Source organism: Dipteris shenzhenensis, chromosome 20 (genome assembly GCF_047967505.1).
Source record: "Dipteris shenzhenensis isolate YYH24624 ecotype China chromosome 20, Dip_SZ_1.0, whole genome shotgun sequence".
NCBI classification, from domain to species: domain Eukaryota; kingdom Viridiplantae; phylum Streptophyta; class Polypodiopsida; order Gleicheniales; family Dipteridaceae; genus Dipteris; species Dipteris shenzhenensis.
Genome location: NC_141615.1, coordinates 29,263,778 through 29,284,233, shown reverse-complemented (window position 1 = coordinate 29,284,233; position 20,456 = coordinate 29,263,778). Strand labels below are relative to the sequence as shown.

At 43.5% G+C, this 20,456-nt stretch overlaps 1 protein-coding gene across 1 annotated transcript in view; it reads right to left on the bottom strand.

The window, feature by feature from the left end:
- LOC147889503 (choline/ethanolaminephosphotransferase 1-like) overlaps nt 1-20,456 on the bottom strand; it is a 96,857-nt gene that overhangs the window by 26,741 nt on the left and 49,660 nt on the right. The window contains exons 5-12 of the mRNA XM_087391236.1: nt 20,365-20,442; nt 20,034-20,109; nt 19,863-19,885; nt 19,614-19,714; nt 15,717-15,811; nt 15,413-15,481; nt 14,671-14,740; nt 14,386-14,449 (exon numbers count right to left, since the gene is read on the bottom strand). Coding sequence (XP_087247362.1) covers nt 14,386-14,449; nt 14,671-14,740; nt 15,413-15,481; nt 15,717-15,811; nt 19,614-19,714; nt 19,863-19,885; nt 20,034-20,109; nt 20,365-20,442 — 576 coding nt within the window. The remainder of the gene's footprint in view (nt 1-14,385; nt 14,450-14,670; nt 14,741-15,412; nt 15,482-15,716; nt 15,812-19,613; nt 19,715-19,862; nt 19,886-20,033; nt 20,110-20,364; nt 20,443-20,456) is intronic.

Below are 20,456 nucleotides of genomic sequence, written 5' to 3'. Positions count from 1 at the left end.
AACAACTGACAATAGAAAGGGGTGGTCGTCTCTAGAATCACCTGAAAATCTGAGTGCATCTCATTGCTTGCATCATGCAAGTGTTGTAACTGTGTCCCTGCTGATCAAAGGCCAGTGGTCTGGAAGAATTGCCCGGTTATCGTACCCCTGTTGGACAAAGCGTGCCTTGGAGGAGTGGTAGGAGCACTAGGCCCTGCGGATCTCAATTACCTATAGGTCAAGCTGCACGCTCTCATACCAATCTATGAGCCACGAGAGACTAGATCCCACTCCTCAGACACTCTATGGACGCCAAGTCACGTCTGAATGCTCTCTCCCGCTCACAAAGCAAGCGCCATCACTGCAATGCTTGTGCTTAGAGCTCCTCACTGCAATGCTTGTCCTCACGTCTCCTCTAATCGCATCAAATGGCATAGCCATCTTTGGGGGGGGGGCTATCTGACTGCTGTCAAATCACTACTATGGCTTGTTGCACCTCCTCCTCCTGTAACTGTGTATAGGGAATGTCAATCTCCCTCTTCAGAATTCCACTCACCCTGTTCCTCTTCACCCTGTTCCTCTCAAAGGCCCATAGGTCAAGCTGCACGATCTCATACCAATCTGTGAGCCACTAAGAGACTAGGTCCCACTTCTGAGACACTCTATGGACGCCAAGTCACGTCTGAATGCTCTCTTCTGCTCCTAAAGCGAGTACCATCATTGCAATGCTTGTGCTTGAAGCTCCTCACATCTCCTCTAATCGCCCAAATGGCTTAGCCATCCTTTGGGGGGGGAGGGGGGGGGTATCTGACTGCTGCAAACACTTACTATGGCTTGCCGCACCTCCTCCTCCTCCTGTAGTTGCGCATAGGGAATGTCAATCTCCCTCTTCAAGAGTCCACTCACCCTATTTCTCCTATGCCGAGGAAATTATTGAGGGTCTCATATTCGCCTGATGTCAATGTCGGGCTTCCTCACAGCTTGTTTTCCCAGTTTCCTTCAATATGCCCTCATCCAAGTGCACCAGAAGGCGCAACCCACACCACATGCTGTTGTCTATCTATCATGGCCCTCCCTCTATTAAACTAAGCGAGGCTACTACTGAGTGGCGGGTACTATGAGAGTAGGCCCTCACGCGGTCTACACCGAAGACATTGCCCCTCCAAGGTCTTGAGCGGAATCTCCATATGGGTACTATACTATTACCATGAGCCGACAAACCCCTTCATCCGCTGGAACCGAAGCCACCGTTGGTGGGTACTAGATCACTGCGCCAAAGCACATCCCGATAGAAGATAGATGGAACAATACTCCTTCAGGAGCCCGGTGAAACAAAGCGCCACAAGAAAACGTGGCACATGGTGCGTCGAATCCATGTCATGCACTGTAAACCCATGGTACCACAATATGAAGAACATCGAGGAAGATCAGGATCTGATCCATAAGGGCCTGAGAAATGTCGACGGAGTTCATGTGAAGAAGAAACACACCTCTCGTAGATGGTGACCTCCTGAACATAGTCACCCTCTAGCACCCAACTCACATGTATCCAATCACGCACTTGGCTCTGACTGGGTGGGAGGCTAACGATGCGGCCCACCAATGCTCGGTCTTGGAGGGACTAGACAAGAATCTTCGCATGTTGTTTATCATTCGGGGAAAGTGTCACCCGGACAGCTTGGGGAGTCGAGTGAGCTACCAACAAGGAAGGTCACCACCAAGATTGTGCTCGCCGCCGGTACCAAAACAAAACTATGCTTGCGAGCAGGAAGAGGGAGTTAATGCAAGGGAAAAAGATGGAGCAAAGGAATAAGGGATGGGAAGGGGGGGGGGGGGGGGGGGGGGGGGGGGGGCAGCGAGTCTACAAAGAGCAGCAGCCCCAAAAAAGGCACCAAACAAAGGAGCCGAAGCAGAGAGATGAATCCCTATGAGGACATGATATTGATTATGGGTCGATCCATACAAGATCAAGCAATACTGTGATAATGGGGTATTCATTCTTGAAAACTTGGAAGGAAACAAATTACAAACCTAGTCAATGGCATGAAGATCGAGGAGTTTAGTCTCCCACCACAATTCGTTTGCAGTTAACGAGGGACCAACGGTAATCACCCGGAGGGCACAATTGAGAGTTGGCAATTCGACGTCAAACCTGGCAAAGGTTCTTTAAACATTGCAAGCATTAACCACCCATGAATTTAAGAGGCAATGGGCTGGCAATAAACAAGGAGTTACGGGACATAGCCTAAACTTATCACTATTTAAGCTCACAACTTTTGCATTCTTCTTTCTCACAATCAAAGAGAACAGCCCTCATTCACGCTTGCTTTTGCTTTCAGCAAACTTACATAAGGTAACCTTTTAGGAAGTAGAGGAAGTAGAATTCCATAGAATGGCGAAAGTCCCTCCAAACTGAAGACACTTTGTAAAGAGAAAGAGACATCACTTGCAACGATAAGGAGAAAACTGCAGAGAGGCTGAAGACAATGGAGATCGAGCCCCCTCTAGAACGAAGCTAGCTACCGCAAATATCAAGAAACAAAGGGGAATTGAGAGCATTCAAGAAGTTGCCATCAAAATACGTCTTCTATGGCACAACAATGAAGAAGCCATCAAAACTTGTGAGGCGAAAACAAAGTCATTCCAACTAGCAGGTAGACGATTCTACATAAACAAAGCCCAGATACCGGTGACCTTCAAGGTCTCGAATGAAGACGACGAATCCCTAGAGCCTAGGAGAGAAGCATGCGATGAATTGTTCCTTGACAGAGCTTGGCTGCAAGGCCAAGGCTACATCACGAGCAAGGCCAAGGAAGCTGAGACACACAGAATGGAATGGATTGTTCAATCCTTGACGAGCTTGGCTACAAGGCCAAAAACTTGAGGTAAATACTTTTGATTCATGCCCGTACGAATCCAACTCAAAACGTTGGATATGTGCATACTAAAGCAGCTCATTCAAAAGACATTGAAGGAAACACAGAGACAATTGGGTAAAGCTGCTTACAACAAATATCAATGACCGGGGAAAAAGGCTGAAGGAGGGCAAACAAAACGAGTGCTGAGTTGGGGCGTGCCTTTGTCCACTCGCACAAAAAAACGCATAGATTGTAGTCGAGCAGCCAATTGCAACAAACTATGTTTTGGAGGACCTATTCGACCAACCACCCTCAAAGCCCATACACTCGGAGTCAACTCCACAAGCACCAACATAGCCAACATCAAACAAAGGAGTGTCTGAAGAGCCCCAACAAGAGCAATTGCTTGAACCAAAAGGAATGAAGAAAAAACAAAAGCAGTTGTTCCAGGAAGAAACATAGAAAGCCAAAAGAAAAGAGTGACCTTTCTATTCCTGAGGGATTTCCAGAGCCTACGCCAAAAGTTCTTCCGCACAACTGCGAAAATCTGAAAACTATCCCACTGTGGCGCTCTGGAGGGCCTCCAACCTCTATTGCTGAGCTTCATGAAATCTCCGGGCTCTAACTCTATATCAAAAGAAGGAAAAGCTCTTCTCTTGGTGCATCAGTACTTGATTCTGAGGTTAGTAGATTTTCATAGTGTCAATGACTTAGAGCAGCAAGACAAGCCGGTTTCAGGCGCGATCATGGGACCATGGACCACATTCTCGCACTCAAATGTATCATCGAGGAGGGGAGGGCACGGAAGCAGAGGGTTTACTATTGCTTTGTGGATTTCTGCAAGGCATTTAACACGGTTTCAAAAGCCTGCCTCATACGACGCCTACAGGATTTGGGTTACGACCAGGAGATCATTTGGGCTGTCATGACACTTTATGAGCGAGTTCCAAGCAGAGTCCAGACAGGATCTGGATGGGTAGACGAGATCATGAGCACTATCGGGGTCAAACAAGGGTGTCCATTATCACCTACCTTGTTTGGCCTCTACATTGACAAGCTCGAGACAGTGATGCAGACACAGGGGGGTAGGTTGCTCTCTCGCAGGCACGTTGATCCAGATATTGCTTTACGCAGATGATGTGGCTCTCTTGTCTTCCTCAACAGAGGGCCTCCAGAGACACCTTGACGCACTACAATCCTTTTGTGAGTCTCATGATTTAAAGGTCAACTTGGGTGAAACCAAGGTTATGATCTTCAATACATCTCGAGCCGTCATGCGCAATGAGCATTTCGCACTTGATGGGTGCCCTGTTGAGGTAGTTTCATCATACACTTATCTTGGGGTCATCCTTTTCGGACCCATCTTCACTATGAGACCCACGATGCATGTACACCTGAGAAGAGGATATGCTTCATTAGCTAGACTAGAGAGGCAATGCTTCCACTCTCACTTTCAGGATCCACGGACCAAAGGGTTGCTTTTTGACTCCTTGGTCCACCCAGCAGGGATGTATGGCAGTCCATGCTAGGGGCCAGACTTGTCGGATACAGAGCGGGCCAAGGTGAAGCAGCTACAGATTCTCATGTTATCACGGATGATCCATGGTAAGCCATCCGTTCCTCACCAGATCATTCGGGCGGAGTTTGCATCACCCCCATTACAGCTAGATGCAACATTTCAAGTCATTGCGTATCTGTACCAAGTCAGGGAGTATGGGGATTACACCTCCAGGCATAGCAGGATACCATGGCTAGCACTGTCCTCTTCTATGGTACTTGCAGCAGGGGGAGACCAGAGTTGCTGGTATTCACGCACAAAGAGATGGTTTGCGGGACTAGGGCTCCACATGGACAAACTACCTCCTTTCCAGTACAGCATGGATGCTCCGTTCTCTCCCCTCCTATCACACCAGGTCAACCAAGTTACCGTGAGGATCTACTACAACTACACACATTCCGGACTTGGTTGGGGGCCCAAGTGATCTTCCAGTGAAGCTATGCTTCTACTTCTTACATATCATAGCGGAGGGTTTCATTGATCCACAAGGATACACATAGATTCACCTACCCCACTCGCTGAGGATATCCCACAGATTCACCCTACTCACAAATTCACCTATCCCACACACAGATTCACTTTTTACATATCACAGCGGAGGGTTTCATTGATCCACCAGGATACACACAGATTCACCTACCCCACTCGCTAAGGATCTCTCTTGGGCAGTTTCGGGTCTCTTCACACAAACTTTACGGCCTCGACATGACCGTGACCCAAAGCATGTGACCCAACAGCTCAGACAGAGGGTTGGCACACAGATCATACATGGGGACATCCCCTCCTTGACCGACGAAGGTCACAGTGGCCTTGGTTAGATGCAGAGCTACGACCAAAAGACGTACTAGGACTGCACCCTTGAGGGGCCGACAACGCTCTATTGTTGACCTCATGCCTCCACTGCCTCATCCATCTTGATGTCCTGCTGCTAATGATGATGATGATGATTATGATGATTTCGATGATGATGCTGAGATTGATATATAGTCGACTATCGACATGACTATGTTGTACTTAGGACTTAGTACTGCCATTTTGCATTCTGCATTGGTGTGGATGCTCGTTTAGTACCTCCACTACCACACCTCATTGTATCAAGTTTTTCACAATCTCATAGACCCATCGGTCTTCCGAAGACTTTAATAAACTTTCTTTCTTTCTCTTATAGGAATGAACCAAGATAATTTTGCGAGTCGATCAACAATCACCCAAATTGCATCATATCACGAGAGGTTCATGGTAATCCTACCACAATATCACAATATCCATGGAAATACAATGCCATTCCCACCAAGTAGGATGCAACAGGCTACCACGTCGCAAGTAGTCAGCTTTGCTGACTTGGCATTATCAACAATTTCTAACATACAATGCAATATCAACCTTAAGCTTAGGCCAAAAGAAAGATCTTTTGACTAGATCTAAAGTTCTTTATAGCCGCGAGTGACCAACATTGGGATTGTCGTGACATCCAAACAAGATATGACATCTCATATCTCGCATCCTCGGCACAAATGTCAAAGATCCTACCCTTTCAGAAAAGTAAACCATTCCAATGGATACTATATAATTTGCTACCAAGAGAGGCTTTTCTACCCTTTACTTCATTCCACACATTTAAAAAAATCATCTTCAAGATAAATCTCATGAGAGAGTCATACAAGTCTGAGTGGATCTCTATCAAATCGAAAATTACATGATTCAAATAAACAATATTTACAAGAGAGCTCTTGCTGAAGACCATTCCCAACAAAATGTCTACCTATTCAATCTTATGACATGGAGTGAGAGCTCCTTTGAGTAGTCCCAGATCCCCACACGAAGATTTGCAACAAATCTCCTCCTAGGTTTCTAAAGCACCGTGCGTTGCAACCATGATGTAGTTTCCAAGTATTCCTGAGATATTTCCAGGATACTTCAGCCATAATACAGAGACAGTGAAAATATGGCTAGGAGAGACATGCATCCATCCACATACACTGCTCAAAATCTCTGTGATCCTCGGCGATCAATAGTCAAGATGCATCAATATATGAAGTCTCACAACAGAAATACTGTCAGCTCAATATCTCGGATGAAACATACAGTGTCATCAAGTGACTTCATGAAATCACGGTGAGCCCGTCTATACTGAGGGAGTGGAGGTGCTATCTCCCTCTCGAACACCAGCTCGAACACCAGGTAATGCTCCAGACGCTCGCTCTGCTGAACTACCTGTAGGAGCCCAGACCGCAAGGGCTCTAACTGGAAAGCATCAAGGTAAAGCTGCAATATCCCAGGTAAATCTGCCAGTTCACCTTCCTCCATCCATTTCGCATCGAGTGATGGGTAATTTTGAAATTTTACCAAGTAGCGACGGATAACTTTACTCTTGAGCTTTCTCTCTCTGTGTGCCAGAATCTACTCTGGGACCAAAAGTTCATCCTATTCTTCCACTTCAGGCTGTACCTCATCAAGTAAATCCTCGGGAACATCTCCATGATATTGCTTTAACAAGCTCACATGAAAGGCATTATGTATCTTCCAATGCAGAGGCAACTTCAGCCTGTAAGCTACCTCATTTATCTTTTCAGAAACCTGGAAAGGACCATAGTAACGCATGTTCAGCTTTGTGTACAACCTTTCCTTGCCTTTCTTATTTTTCAGCCTTGCCTTTTGAAAACGCAGCAAAACCCAATCACCTTCTGTGAATACCAATTCCCTGCGGTGCTTATCTGCTGCTCTTTTCTGCTTGTCCTGACTTCTTTGCAAGCCATATATTTGATCTTCTTGTAAGCCTCTTCAAGGCTTTCCACAAAACGATCAGCTTCGAAGATTTTCTCTTTTGTATGCAAAATGGGAGATATCTTCCTGGCACCTTTCACTATTTCAAAAGGTGCTTTACCTGTGGATGTGTGCACCGTATTATTGTAAGCATATTTCAGCAAAGGCAAATAATGCTCCCATTTGCTTTTGTGGTCTGAGACATAGCATTTAAACATATCCAGGATGGTAGAGTTTTCCTGCTCCAATTGTCCATCAGACTGAGGGTGAAAAGATGACAAAAAATTAGCGCAATGCCCATATTTTCAAACAACGCTCTCCAAAAGAGGCCGGTCATCCTCGGATCTCTATCACTGATTATGGATTCAGGCATCCCATGATACTTGAAGACATGCTACAGAAACAATTTGGCCATTTGATCTACTATAATTTTCTTTCTTACTGGCACAAAGTGGGCTTGTTTGCTAAACCTGCAAATTATTGTCCACAATCCATCATGTCCAGTAGGAGTACCTGGAAGATCAAACACAAAATCCATAGCTATGCTTTGCCATGGTCTATCCGGAATTGGCAAAGGGTGTAACAGCCCAGGTGCCTTCTGCCTGTCAAACTTTGCTTTCTGACAAACCATGCATGTTCTCACATATTCTTCCACATCTTTCCTCAAAGATGGCCAATAAAAGTATTGCTCCACTGCTGTAATTGTTGCTGTAATTCCCCTATGTCCTGCATATGGAGGAGCATGACTTTCCATTATGACTTTCTGTCGCATCTGATCACTGACACAGAGTCTCCATGCATCAAAATGAAACCCTCTTTCAACATATAGTGATCATGCCTTTGACCATCAGAAGGCTGATCATAAATAGTTGAAAAATCAGCATCATTAACATACTGATCTTTCATCACATCTAACACATTGTTGTAAGCAATGCTCACTGCTGAAACACTGGGTTTCTTGGAGACTACTTCAAGCTGTGGTTTCCTGGAAAGTGCATCAGCCACAACATTTTTGTTACCTGGCACACGTACAATTTGAAAATGAAACATTGAGAGGAAGTTAGCCCATCTCATGTGCTTTTCAGATAATTTTCTCTACATGAGAAAATATCTAACTGACTGATGATCTGTCTGCACATAAAAATCAGCTCCAAGAAGGTAATGTTTCCATGTAGTCAAAGCATGTATCACTGCTAACATTTCCTTCTCATATGTCTGCAAGTACAATTCAGCATCTTTGAGAACTCTACTCTCATATGCAACCACTCTGCCATCCTGCATCAAAGTGCCTCCTATGATGTTCCCACATGCATCACAAGTTACAGCAAAGGGTTTTGCAAGATCTCCCAAGATAATAATGGATTCAGAACACAACTTTTGCTTCAGCTCTTCGAAAGCTGCATTTTCCTTTGGTCCCCACCGAAACGGTACAGCTTTCTTCTGTAAAGCATGCAAGGAAGAAGCAATTTCTGCAAAGTACTTTATAAACCTCTGATAGTATGAACACAAACCAAGGAAGCTTCTGACTTCATGCAGATTTTTCAGAATTGGCCAACTCCTTATGGCCTCAACTTTTGCAGGATCCATCTTGACTCCATGCTTTGACACTATATGACCGAGAAAATGAATCTCATGCATAAAGAACTCACTTTTCTTGGTGTTTATTGAAATCTTATGTCTTTTCAACTCTTGACACACAATAGTAAGGTGTTTCTTATGCTCCTGCTCATTTTTAGAGAACACACTGATGTCATCGAAGAAAGTGCCCACAAACATTCTGTGTGCTCTAAAAATTACGTCCATCATTCTTAGAAAGTGGCAGGTGCATTAGTCAAAGCAAAAGACATCACAAGGAACTCATATAAGCCAAATGAGTGCGGAAGACAGTCTTGTAAGACATCTTCAAGCCGTATCCTTATCTGATGGTATCCACTTTTAAGGTCAATAAGACTGAACATTGAGAAACCTTCCAACCCATCCAATATATCATCAATGCATGGAATTGAAAAACGGTTCTTAATTGTGACTTTATTCAAAGCCTTATAATCAATACACATTCTCCAACTGCCATCCTTCTTTTGCACAAGCAACACAGGGGAATAGTGAGGAGAATTACTTGGCTGTATTAATCCCTTTTCCAAGAGTTCCTTCACTTGTGACATTATCTCTTTCTATTGTGCCTTACTAGCACGACAGGGAGGTATATTAGGCGGTGAGCTTCCTAGAATTATATCAATTTGATGATCCTCGGGTCTCTTGGGAGGTAATTCTTGAGAAAGTGCATCTGAGAAACAATCCTGAAAATCTGAAATAAAAGCAACTCTTTCTCTATCTAAAGCAGAAAGAGTAGAGCCTTCCTGAACTGGTTAGTTGTCATCTCTGACAAAAATCAAGTACGCTGAAATATGACGCTTTATTACATTGGAAATACAAGAAGCTGAAACTACAGGGATGGACTCCCCTTTCAACTTTACATCAAGTACATGATTTTTGCCTCTATGAGTTAAAGAAATCTTCTTGTTTCTCATCTGTACATCAACCTCCACCCTGTACATCCAAGGCATGCCAAGCAAAGCATCACACTCTGGCAAAGGCATAATGTAGAAGTCCTCTGCATCCTAATATCCCTGGATATGCATCCTCAACTTGCCAATAATAGAAGTGACAGGTGTGTTGAGTTGAGGGTTGGCCATATCACACATGCCGGATGGCCCCATTTCCTCAGGCTTGATGCCAAGCCTTCCTGCCATATCAGGAGTTATGAAATTTGCCTTTGCCCCAGAATCAAAGAAAACAAACAATTCTGATTTCTGATTTTTCCCCATGCTCTGTACATCATTTCCTCTTCATCATGTGCATGTGGCAAACTCCCAATCACATCTGGAAGAAGTCCTGCGGAAGGTTTAGGCCTTCTGCCCTTTCGATCATCCTATTTATCATCATTCTTATCATCATCTGACCTGTCTCTTTTCTTGGATGGGCAATCATAAAAGCGGTGTCCCTCTCCTTTGCATATAAAACATTTGTTTTGCTCCATGAGTGACTTTTTCTCTTCATCAGATAACTTGGTACGGGGCTGTTTATTAGGCTGTCAACGCCTTTTTACCAGCTTTGGATTGGGCTTTTCCTCCCTTTTGAAACGGTCGTTTGCCATAATTTTTATTTTCAGATTTGATGTCCTTCTTATCCTGGTGCTTGGCAGCCCATTTGCTATCTTCTTTCTTGCTGTCCATAAAGCCCAAATTCTTCTCCTGCATCCATGCATATGCTGTCCTTGCATTCTCAATTAATTGAGTCATAGAACCCACCTTGGTTTTGATGCAATAATCATGTAGCTCACTAGGCAATCCACAACAGTACCTCTCTATTTGCACTTTCAAAGAAACATGCCTAAAAGAGCTCAATGGCAGCAAAACATCCCAAAACCCCTACGTGTAATCATCAAGATTCTTGCAAAGTTTGTATGACAAGTCATGCCAATGTGAAAGTACTGCAATTTCAAAAGTTGAAGTAAGCCAAGTAGAAGAGAACACTTGCTTATATTCCAACCAAGTAGCAGGTGCATCTCCATGAAGCATAAGGTTGGTGTATCACTTGAGTGCATTGCCTTTCAAAAACGTGCCAACCTTCCTCATCTTGGATGCTTCTGTAAACAAACCCCCAAGAAATGTAGCATCAAATTGTTGAAGGAATGTGAGGGCTTTGTACCTGTCCTGTACTCCATTATCTGTCTCAAACTTGACATGAGAACCACCATCCTTAAATTCTTTATATACATTTGATGTTGGCCATCCCAAAGATGGCTGTATTTTTGCAGCATTCTCTTCACTAGGGAGAACCATGCTTGGCTGAACATTAGGCATGGGAGCATGTGATGTGGCTTGCATGCCTGGCTGCATTCCCACATTGTCATACATGGCTTGCTTTCTATGCCCAGTTGGCGGTGAAATCAACATAGCATCAAAGATAGAATCTGTACCAAAATATTCAGGTTGTTGTCTCAAATATGGTTGAGGTGGCTGAGCCACATTTATGGACTGCACATTATTATTTTGAGGAGTAGAAGTACCCAAACCAAGGCCTTGTCTTAGCTGCTCATATTGTTGCACTGGCTGTACTTTTTGTACCTCTTTCTCAAGTGCTCTTTTGGGGGATTCCTCTCTCTTGGAAGTCACTTTCTAAATCATTTTTCATGGCTGTCCCTCATGGGAAACTGATGCATGAGTGTGCTCTCTGCCAAGAGAAGCTCATGCATGTGTGTACTCACTCTTTCCGTGCTTGTGCTTTCTTGATTTCTCCTTCTTCTTAGCATTTGTTTGCACAATCTGAGCCAAGTTTTGAGTCAACTAAGTCAAAGCAATCACTGCACTTGCAAGCTGTGCATTCAACATAGTAGCATCATCTGACTCACTGCTAGAACTAGTATCACCGTTGAGCTGAGTTGTAGCTTCATGTGTGGCCTGCTCAAAAGGCATTTGTTGTGCTCCCTGCAGCTGTACACTAGCTTGATCATTAAGGCTTTCCTGCCTTCTCCTTTGAGGAGTTGTGGAGCTCTCTTGCTCATGGACACTCACCGTGTTTATGGCTGTAATATTCAGCTGTCCAAAATTGCAGCAAAGATATCCTTCCACCAAACTACCAAGGCCCACCTCTTAAGGAAGAGTGTGTGGTATCCCAGCAATGGAATCAATGACACCGGCCTCTAATCACTCAGAGGGCAGTGGAACTAAACCTTTAATCACTTCAACACTTATTTATAGCTCACAAAGCATATATCACAACCATTAACCATTGCATGATCACCATTTGGCATTTACCCATTTGTTCACAAACAAAACCACTAAAAAAGGGATGGAGGCTAGAATGCCCCTGCTCAACAAACATAGACAAGTGCACCCGATTGGCCCCAAACACCGTGGCTCCCCTTTCGGTATTTCTTTATATTTCACAGTGAAATGATTACAAGTTGCATCTGGGAGACCTTCCCTGCAACTGAGCATGCAGCCCCAATTCACTGAGCCTTCGCAAGGCTTTCAAGCATAGAACACTATCACATAAGTGCACTTAACCCATAGGCTCAATCCAAAGGCATTCTCTTTTCCGAGTGCAATTTCATTGGCTGTCCAGATGCAATCACATCGCACCCCAGCTCCACTCTCTTTGAGTGGTTTCCAGATGGCATTCACAAAGTTTTTCAAAGCTCCAAAATAAAATCAAAAGAGTACCCAACCAAAGAATGACTCATGTAGCACTGCCTGGGCACCTGTGAACCAAGAAAGAGGCGGCACACGAGGCCAACCAATAGCTTATGGCAAAAAGAAATTGCAGCAACAAAATCACAACTCACCAAGCCCTGAAAACTCGAACCAAGTCCTCAATCGCCAAGAGGACATAGTAGCCAATGTCCAATTGTATTCTCAGCCAAAGAGGAGTGCAAAGGCATGAAGAAAGAGCATTTACAAGAGCCAACCAGTAAGAATTCCACTAAAAAATGCGAAAAGAAGCACTTCTGTCGCGAAGAAGTGGGAGTTCTTGGGCTCAAAAGAAGCGTGCTTCAGAGAGGAATGCATCGAGAAGATTTTGGAGAAGCTTCATCGCCGAAAAGTCTTCCAAGACTGAGAAAAACCAGTTAACCAGTGCATGGGACCACTCAAAATTCAACAGAAAGCTGTAGCTTTGCAAGAGGAGAGGCCTAGGAGAGGTCCAGAAAAAGCCATTTTTGCAAATTCGACCAGTAAAAGAAGCGCTCAGCTCTGACCGTTCTACCAAACACGCAGAGGGGAAAGCATATCACTGTGAAGGGGGGGCCAAACAGAAGTCGAGCAATCCAAACGGGTGAGGAGTTATGAAGAAAAACGGAATTCAGCTGAAGGAGGCTGAAAAATCAGTCCAAAATCTCAACAAAGGGAGAAGATGAGAGAGAAAACCACACGTGTGAAGTTTAGAAGGCCCAAGAAGGTCCAGGAATGGCAAAGGAGCATGTAGAAGGCACTAGAGCCACTTGGAACTCTAGGGGGCCACTGAAGGTACATGGCCCTCTAGGGGGCCCATTAAAAATGCCACGTCATCATTTCCCAACAACCACTCTTTTAATTCCTTGGAATGCCTTTGGGCCTAGGGATTAATTATGCTTATGTGCTAAGCACCATGCTGAACATAATTACACATTATTAAGCCCATGCTTGGACTTTTAAAACCAAAGTTGTCATAGTCTTGTAGTACATTAAAGTGCTTAGAATTTCACGCCCCCGTGACAGCCTTGCACACCTCAAGATCTATCATAAATTTCCTTTGGAGTGGACTAGATGGATCTGCAGAAACTAGAGCTACGGGGGCTTGGGAGCTGTCGATGCTTCTTACATACGATGGTAGGCTGAGGACTATTGAGTACAAATTTTCTTTCTCTCCATCATTCAAGGGACTTGTGCCAAGGCAAGAGCCATGGAAATATTTTTTCTTGCAATGCATTCAGTCTTGTACTCCCTCCTCGGGTGGCTACTGGCAGGATGGGACCATAGTTCAGCAGATATTAGGACAGCATCTGTCTGTTCCTACAATTGCAATTTGGATCCAAGGGCTGTTTTATATAAGTGTTGAGACCTTATAGCATACAATTGATTGCAGATGTTTACAGTGTGTTCTACTTGAAATTTGTTCTGCCAAACATTGGAATATCGACAATGACAGTGTTTTCGAGGTAGTTTGATTCAATTTGATAGAAGAATCTACAGTCAACTTCAATTTTATTGAGTTTTGAGCAGCATCAGCAATTTTGACACTTAGCGGACTGTACTTTCCTGGGACCATTTTTGGAGAACCTACAGGTTTATTTCATCATAAATCTCTGGAATTTTGCAGGGATCCCCATTATATTGCCATAAATACCTATAACATAGGATGAGTTTTCTAGAGGATCCATTCCAAACTCTACATACTATTGTATTATAATCATATATTGCTTGAATAAAGAAATTATCAGGACTTAAAATGCTGCTAGGGATGAATACATGTTCCCCATGCACGATTTCTTTTTTAGAATATTTCTATACCGTACCTCATGCATGCTATGATTAGAGCTTAAGGTTTTTTTGGTTGTAATTTGCAAATTTCGTTTCAGTTTATTTCTATTTAATAGTTCAAATAGTGGATAAAAGTGTTTACAGGAAATTGCACTTCCGCAAGCACGCTTCTGACAAATACACAACTCTAAATGGTGAAGAAACATACCATGGCCAATGCCAAAAGCATGCTTCCATTCCTACTCCGAACCACTTTGTAGACATTGTAGACACTGCCACAAACGAGCCAGAATAGAAATGTGAAACAGAGCTTTCTAAGTATCGAGTGTCTTTAAAAAGGAGAGGGAAGGCAACAGCTTAAAGGGAAACTTTTCTTCAGGGGTCTGTAGCCCATACAGCCAAAGATAGTATAAATCTAAACACATAACCGAAAAATTTATTGAATTCTTTTAATTGAGAGAACAATAATTACAAACTACAAGTAAATTCTTACTTGTAGCCCACCGTTGGTGCAACTGCTAGGACCATCATTGCAATTATGGCAAAATCATACAGTACAAGTTCTGGAGCACAGACCAAAACAAGATTTGCTTGTCATTCATAATTCATACTGAGCATCTACTAAAAATTAGGAAAGTGTAGACTAGGTAATATCTTTTGTCCCCAGGAAACATATCCTGTATCTATGAAGTTGTGGTAAAATATTTTTGATAAAGAGTCCACATCCTTCAAACAAATCACTTCACTTAACAAATTCCGAGGGAAGCTTCCAACCTCAAAATGAATACCACCAATATATCTCCAGTCCAGCAACTCAACGAAATTATTGAGCCAATACACAGAAAGAATGGGAAATAAATGAATCCAACTCTGTTTAATTACCAAGCTAACTAGTTACCAATTATCCTCTTATCCTATCTCCATCAAGAGGGCAGCAATCCATAGCCCTGGTGTGAGGCATTCTTTGTACTCTCAGCTACAACCAAGCACCACCCATTCAGTTCTCCAATATCAAAAGCTATCTTGTAATCAGATGTGACAAAGAGGGGTAACCACGTACCAGCTCCCAGTTTTCATGCGATCCAATAATATTTTTTACACAGTTCGTATACCTAGGATATCTTGTTTGTATTCATGTATCCTAAAATCCATATCCCCCATTTCTCTGGTTATATCAGCATTGAGAATTCGAATTGGCTATCATAAGCTAATATTTGAAAGCACTTTGACCTTACCTGATAAAAATGGCAACCCTGCTAAAATACGAGAAACATCACCCAATTTCTGACTCCACCACGTGGGTCCTACAAAGTCAAAAGCAAAACATAATTCTCCTTAAAAAACATAGTTTGCTTTACCAGTCAAATTAGAATACACCTATGAATGAGCTTAATCACATATGCAGGAAAAAGTGCAACTGTCATTTTTGCAAGCCTTTGCATCAGCAAAGGGCAACTAACATCTATTTCCACCATTCAAGTAAACAGACCAGATAACAACTAAGCTTCCAATAAAGTTGCAGAGATCTTGTTTACTTACCAACAATCGCTGTGAAAAAATGAGCAAGGTATATGATCATAAGGCCTTCAGTGGGACCATTGATTTCTGGAAGGATCAGAGTATTTGTAAAAAAGCTGTAACACAAATTACAATGAAGATTGAAATTAAATTCACATACTCGAAAGCAAAATGCTGAAACATGTTTAAAACAAGAAAGAGAGATCGAAAATTCATCATGTAACCCAACCATGGAAGGATTTCTTTTAATTAAGTATAATCCATTGAAGGCTCAGCATACATTATCATTCGACTGTGGTGGCTTCAACAATATGAGGGTCCAAAATTACAGATAAGGCTGTTCATCTGAAGTCGCGAACCCGAGATCCAGGATGAAGGAGTCCAAAACGTGGAAATCAAAGAAATCCATATCCTCTTTAGAGAGAGTGGAAGGGAAAGGGCAGTGTGTGTGTGTGTGTGTGTGTGTGTGTGTGTGTGCGCGCGCGCGCGCCTCTCCCTCAGGTTCCTATTCCCCTCCATTACGAAAAGTTGGAACAGCCCAAGCATAAAAACAACTGGAGACGGGTAAACACTCAAGGGAAAGCTTCTGTTACAGTGTCAAATCCTTTCCAGACTCTTTCTTGCCAGGATACCCTCATGCCAGACTCTCAGTTGCACAAGTCTCAACTGGCTCCTATTGATGATCCTTCTTCTTCTAATGCTTCCATTTCTTCCATCATTGTTATCTCTGATCCTCAAGAGCCGGAATTGCAGCTACATGTGGATATATCTCCCTCGGATATAGTTCCTGATGGTCAAGAGGACTTGAAGGTGGATTTGAAAGAACAGGACACACAGTTGGATCTCTCTCCTTCCGATATAGCTGATAATGATACAGTGGAAAAGACGGTGGATTTGAGAGTGCAAGATGCTCAAGATGCTTCTCCTCCATCAAAAAGTACTTTTACAATTGAGGATATGCATCCTATGTTGCAACAGGTTTTTGACCCAGTGATTCAACGGTTCTGTCTTCCTGCTTATGTCAAAAAGAATCACAAAGATCGAAAGAAATTGCATTTTATTGATGGCACCACTACTTCTCTCAATGCTTTTTTGGTACGACAAGGGATCACTTTGGAGGATATTGTCTTTATGTCGCCACCTGGAGGCTTGTAACTTCATATTTTCCTCCGTTGTTTTTTTGGACCCTAGTGACTTTTCAACTTTTCTAGTTCTTTGTTAACCTCTTGGCTTTTCCCAAGGGCTTTCTTGTAATCTTTTCAAATTTGTACTTCATGGTAATGGAGATGGAGATGGAGAGCCTTCCTGCTTCCCCATCCCCGTTTCCCTCCGTACAGCCCCCGACCTCACCCGTGCAGCTCTGCTTTTCGTCCGTACAATCCCCGGCCATTTCCATACAGCCTCCCATACAGTCCTTGCCCATTTCTGTACAGCCCACGACCATTTCTGTGCAGCCCACGATCATTTCTGTACAACCCTCGACCTCCCAAACCTCTTCGTCTCTACAGACCGTACTTGCGCCATCAATCTCCACTCCTACCGTACGGCCGGCTGTCCCCTATCAATCAGTACGGCCTTCCGTACCTTTCCCTTGCCCGTCCGTACCTACACCTATCCCGTCAATACTTGCAGCTACCTCATCTGTCCCTTCCGTACCCTGGCTGTCTGTCCCTACAAATATTTCGTCCGTACAGCTTGTCTTTTCTGCACATATTTCGTCCCTTGTGCCTCAGCAGCAGCCCCCTTCCTCTCAACCTTTTAGTGTTACATCTTCTTCCATCTTTCCTGCTGCAAATGATGGCTCCTTTGTGTTCTCTACTTCGGTTCCTCCTCCTACCTCTCCTCCTGCACGTGTTTTCATTCGGAGAAAGCATGGTGGTTTGCTTCCTTCGCTTTTGTCAAATCGGCGAAGTTGGAACTTGCAAATGGTCCTTCTTCTTCACTCCAGCTGGATCTTCTTCGCCAACTGTGTTCTGTTTCTTGCACAGACGTTCCTCCATCGGGTTCCCCGTTTGTTTGTACTCTGGATCCTACCCTTCTCGTATCTGGTCTTCGACAGGCTCAGCAGTTTGGCATGTCTGTCTTTATTTTATGGGCAGGATTTTATCTGCAGCTCAACTTAATCGTTGGGCTGAAGTTGCAGTGGGTCAAGATTGCATTTCCTCCTTTGTCTTTCTAGGCAAAGGTTTTTATTATGCCCACTACTCCTCGACTGATGTGGTGGAGCGACTGGTCAATCGTGCTAGTATTCATGGGGCTGGTTTCTTTGCCTATGTGATGCCCTCGGACCCGCTTTTCGATCCGTATGCCTCTCTTCTAACTCATTGTCATGTCTGGATTACCCTCAAAGCATTGCCTCTGCCTCTTCTTTAGCATCTTCCTGCTCTTGCAGCGCTTTTGGGGAGGATTGTGCCAGAGTCTCTTTCTGTTCAGGATGCAGATGTTTTTTTTTCTCTGGAGTCTTTTCATCCTATGTTGAAACACGTTTCTAACCTTGTGATTCAAAAATTCAGGCTCCCAGCTTATATTAAGAAGAATCACAAGGGCAAAAAACAAGTGGTTTTTATTGACGGTGCAGTTTCTTCATTGCATCAATTTTTACAAAGCAACAATCTGAAACTAGAGGATGTTGTGTTTGATCCTCCTCCAATTTGATCTTGTAACTTTTACTTGGCTGCCTCATGACTTTTGCTCTGAGGCTTTACTTGTTTCCTTTGTACTTATTGGTGGGTTTTTACCTCTTTTTGGGGTTTCCCACACAGAAATAAAAGATTTCACTATAAAATTAAAAAAATGTGTGTGTGCGCGCGCGCGCGTGCGTGCTTGTCCACAGGAAGAGAGAATTACAAACATGCAAGAGAGAAAGAAAGATGTATTAGCACCTGGTAAGGCCAAAAGGCCATGATACCAAATAAAGGAATACATCATGCTTGAGAACTTAACCTTGATTTTACCTAGATTCACCTTCATGTCATGGCTCTCACAAACACTCTGCAAGCTTGTCAATTGCATCCATAGGCCCTTCGTTTTGTCTAAAATCAGCACGACATCTAATATAGAAGGATAGGTATGCCAAGTTTGATCCTCGACCTCCTACTGTGTTCACAAAAGAGGCTAGCTCGTTTACTTGGATGCCAAAAACAATGGGTGAGAGGGGGCACTATTGCTTCAACCCGCTGGTGTTTCTCAATTCCTTCTAACAACCCCTCTATGGTGTGTACCCTGCCTGTAAATCCCTCGTACAAGGCCATGACTACCCATATAATGTTTTGTGCAATATCCAAGGCTCGGAGTAGTAGCACAATGAGACAAGCCCGAGAGACAAAATCAAAGGCCTTCGAAAAGTTCACACAGCGATAAACTCTCTCTATCTACTTATAGACCTTCTCTATGAGGGTTCTAAGGGTGAAGATGTGATTTTGAGCCAATCCTTAAACGTTGGCTATCATAACCCACCCTAATAGTCTAGTGTTAGCTGCATCCATGGGATCTCCAGCCTTGTAAGTAGGTATGATGGTGTTTGTCCTCTAGGAGGTCCGAAAGCCACTACAAAAGGCTTCGTTGAATGGTTTGGCTAGGATTGGAGCAAGTATTCCCCTGCCATGGGTTAGGAGTTTTGGTTGGACACCCTCTAGATCTTTGGCTCTTTGATTATGTCCCTTCTGGATAGCCTCATTTAGGCATGCCGTGGTGAAGAGTGTGGTGGTGGGACAAGAGATGTCTTCTAAGTCTGATATTGGCTGGCTGGGAACATCGTAAATTGTGTCCGCATAAGATTTCCAAAGGCTAGGATCCTTGATAAGACATGGTGACTTCTTTCCAAAGAAGAATTCCAATTAGATGCATAAAATTAGTCAGTACACAATACAAGGAAACTCTAGATTTTGGATTGACTAGAATAAGTTTAAAGTAGCATACTGCTCCCAAGTCGCTCCATAAAATGGGATGGCCGCCACCACCCAGTACCACAATGTGTGCTTTCCGCACATTAATGTATCTCCAAGAGCCATTGTCTCAAACTGTCAAGCAGTCCACCAGAAAGGGTTTGGTGCAAGTACTAAAATTACACAGAAGCAAATATAACTCTGTTCACACATTCAAAGAGATTAGTGCTGAGTTCCAAAATGCTTCCTAAAATGACAAACAATGCAAAATGTCGGATCTTACCGCACATGCAAGAGCATCACAACCTGCAGACAATTTTTAAGAGTATGCAGTCAGATAGGTCTGTTCACAAAGTTTTAATAGTATGTAGTCAGTCAGCTAGGTCTGTTCACAAAACTGCATACAACCACTGCTCCCAATTTAGCATCTAGTTTGGGACAGAAAGAGAAGTACCATGGTCAAAAAGCTCCCCCAAAGGACTAGAAGAATTGGTGCGCCTAGCTTGCTTTCCATCAACAGCATCAAAAGTCTGGAGACATTCCAAGTAGCAGATGTTGCAGACATAAACTAAAATGAACTCTAGCATTTTGTATTGCAAAGCTATACATAATGCCACCTCCAGTCCTTGCAATCAACAACTACAGTTTTAGACTTGATTCCTGGTATCGTTTTTCCTATCCAATTGAAATGCTTTGTGTGTGGCAACACTATGTCAAGAACTTGAACCAGTGTGAGCAACGATAACCCAGTTTCCTGTTACACTTGGTAAGATTAGGGATCAAACCTGATACAGGAACAGTAGAAGACCGTGCATAAAGTGAACCCACTTCGGGGAAGCAGATTGCAACCCAGGAGAGTAGATCTGCACAGAACACC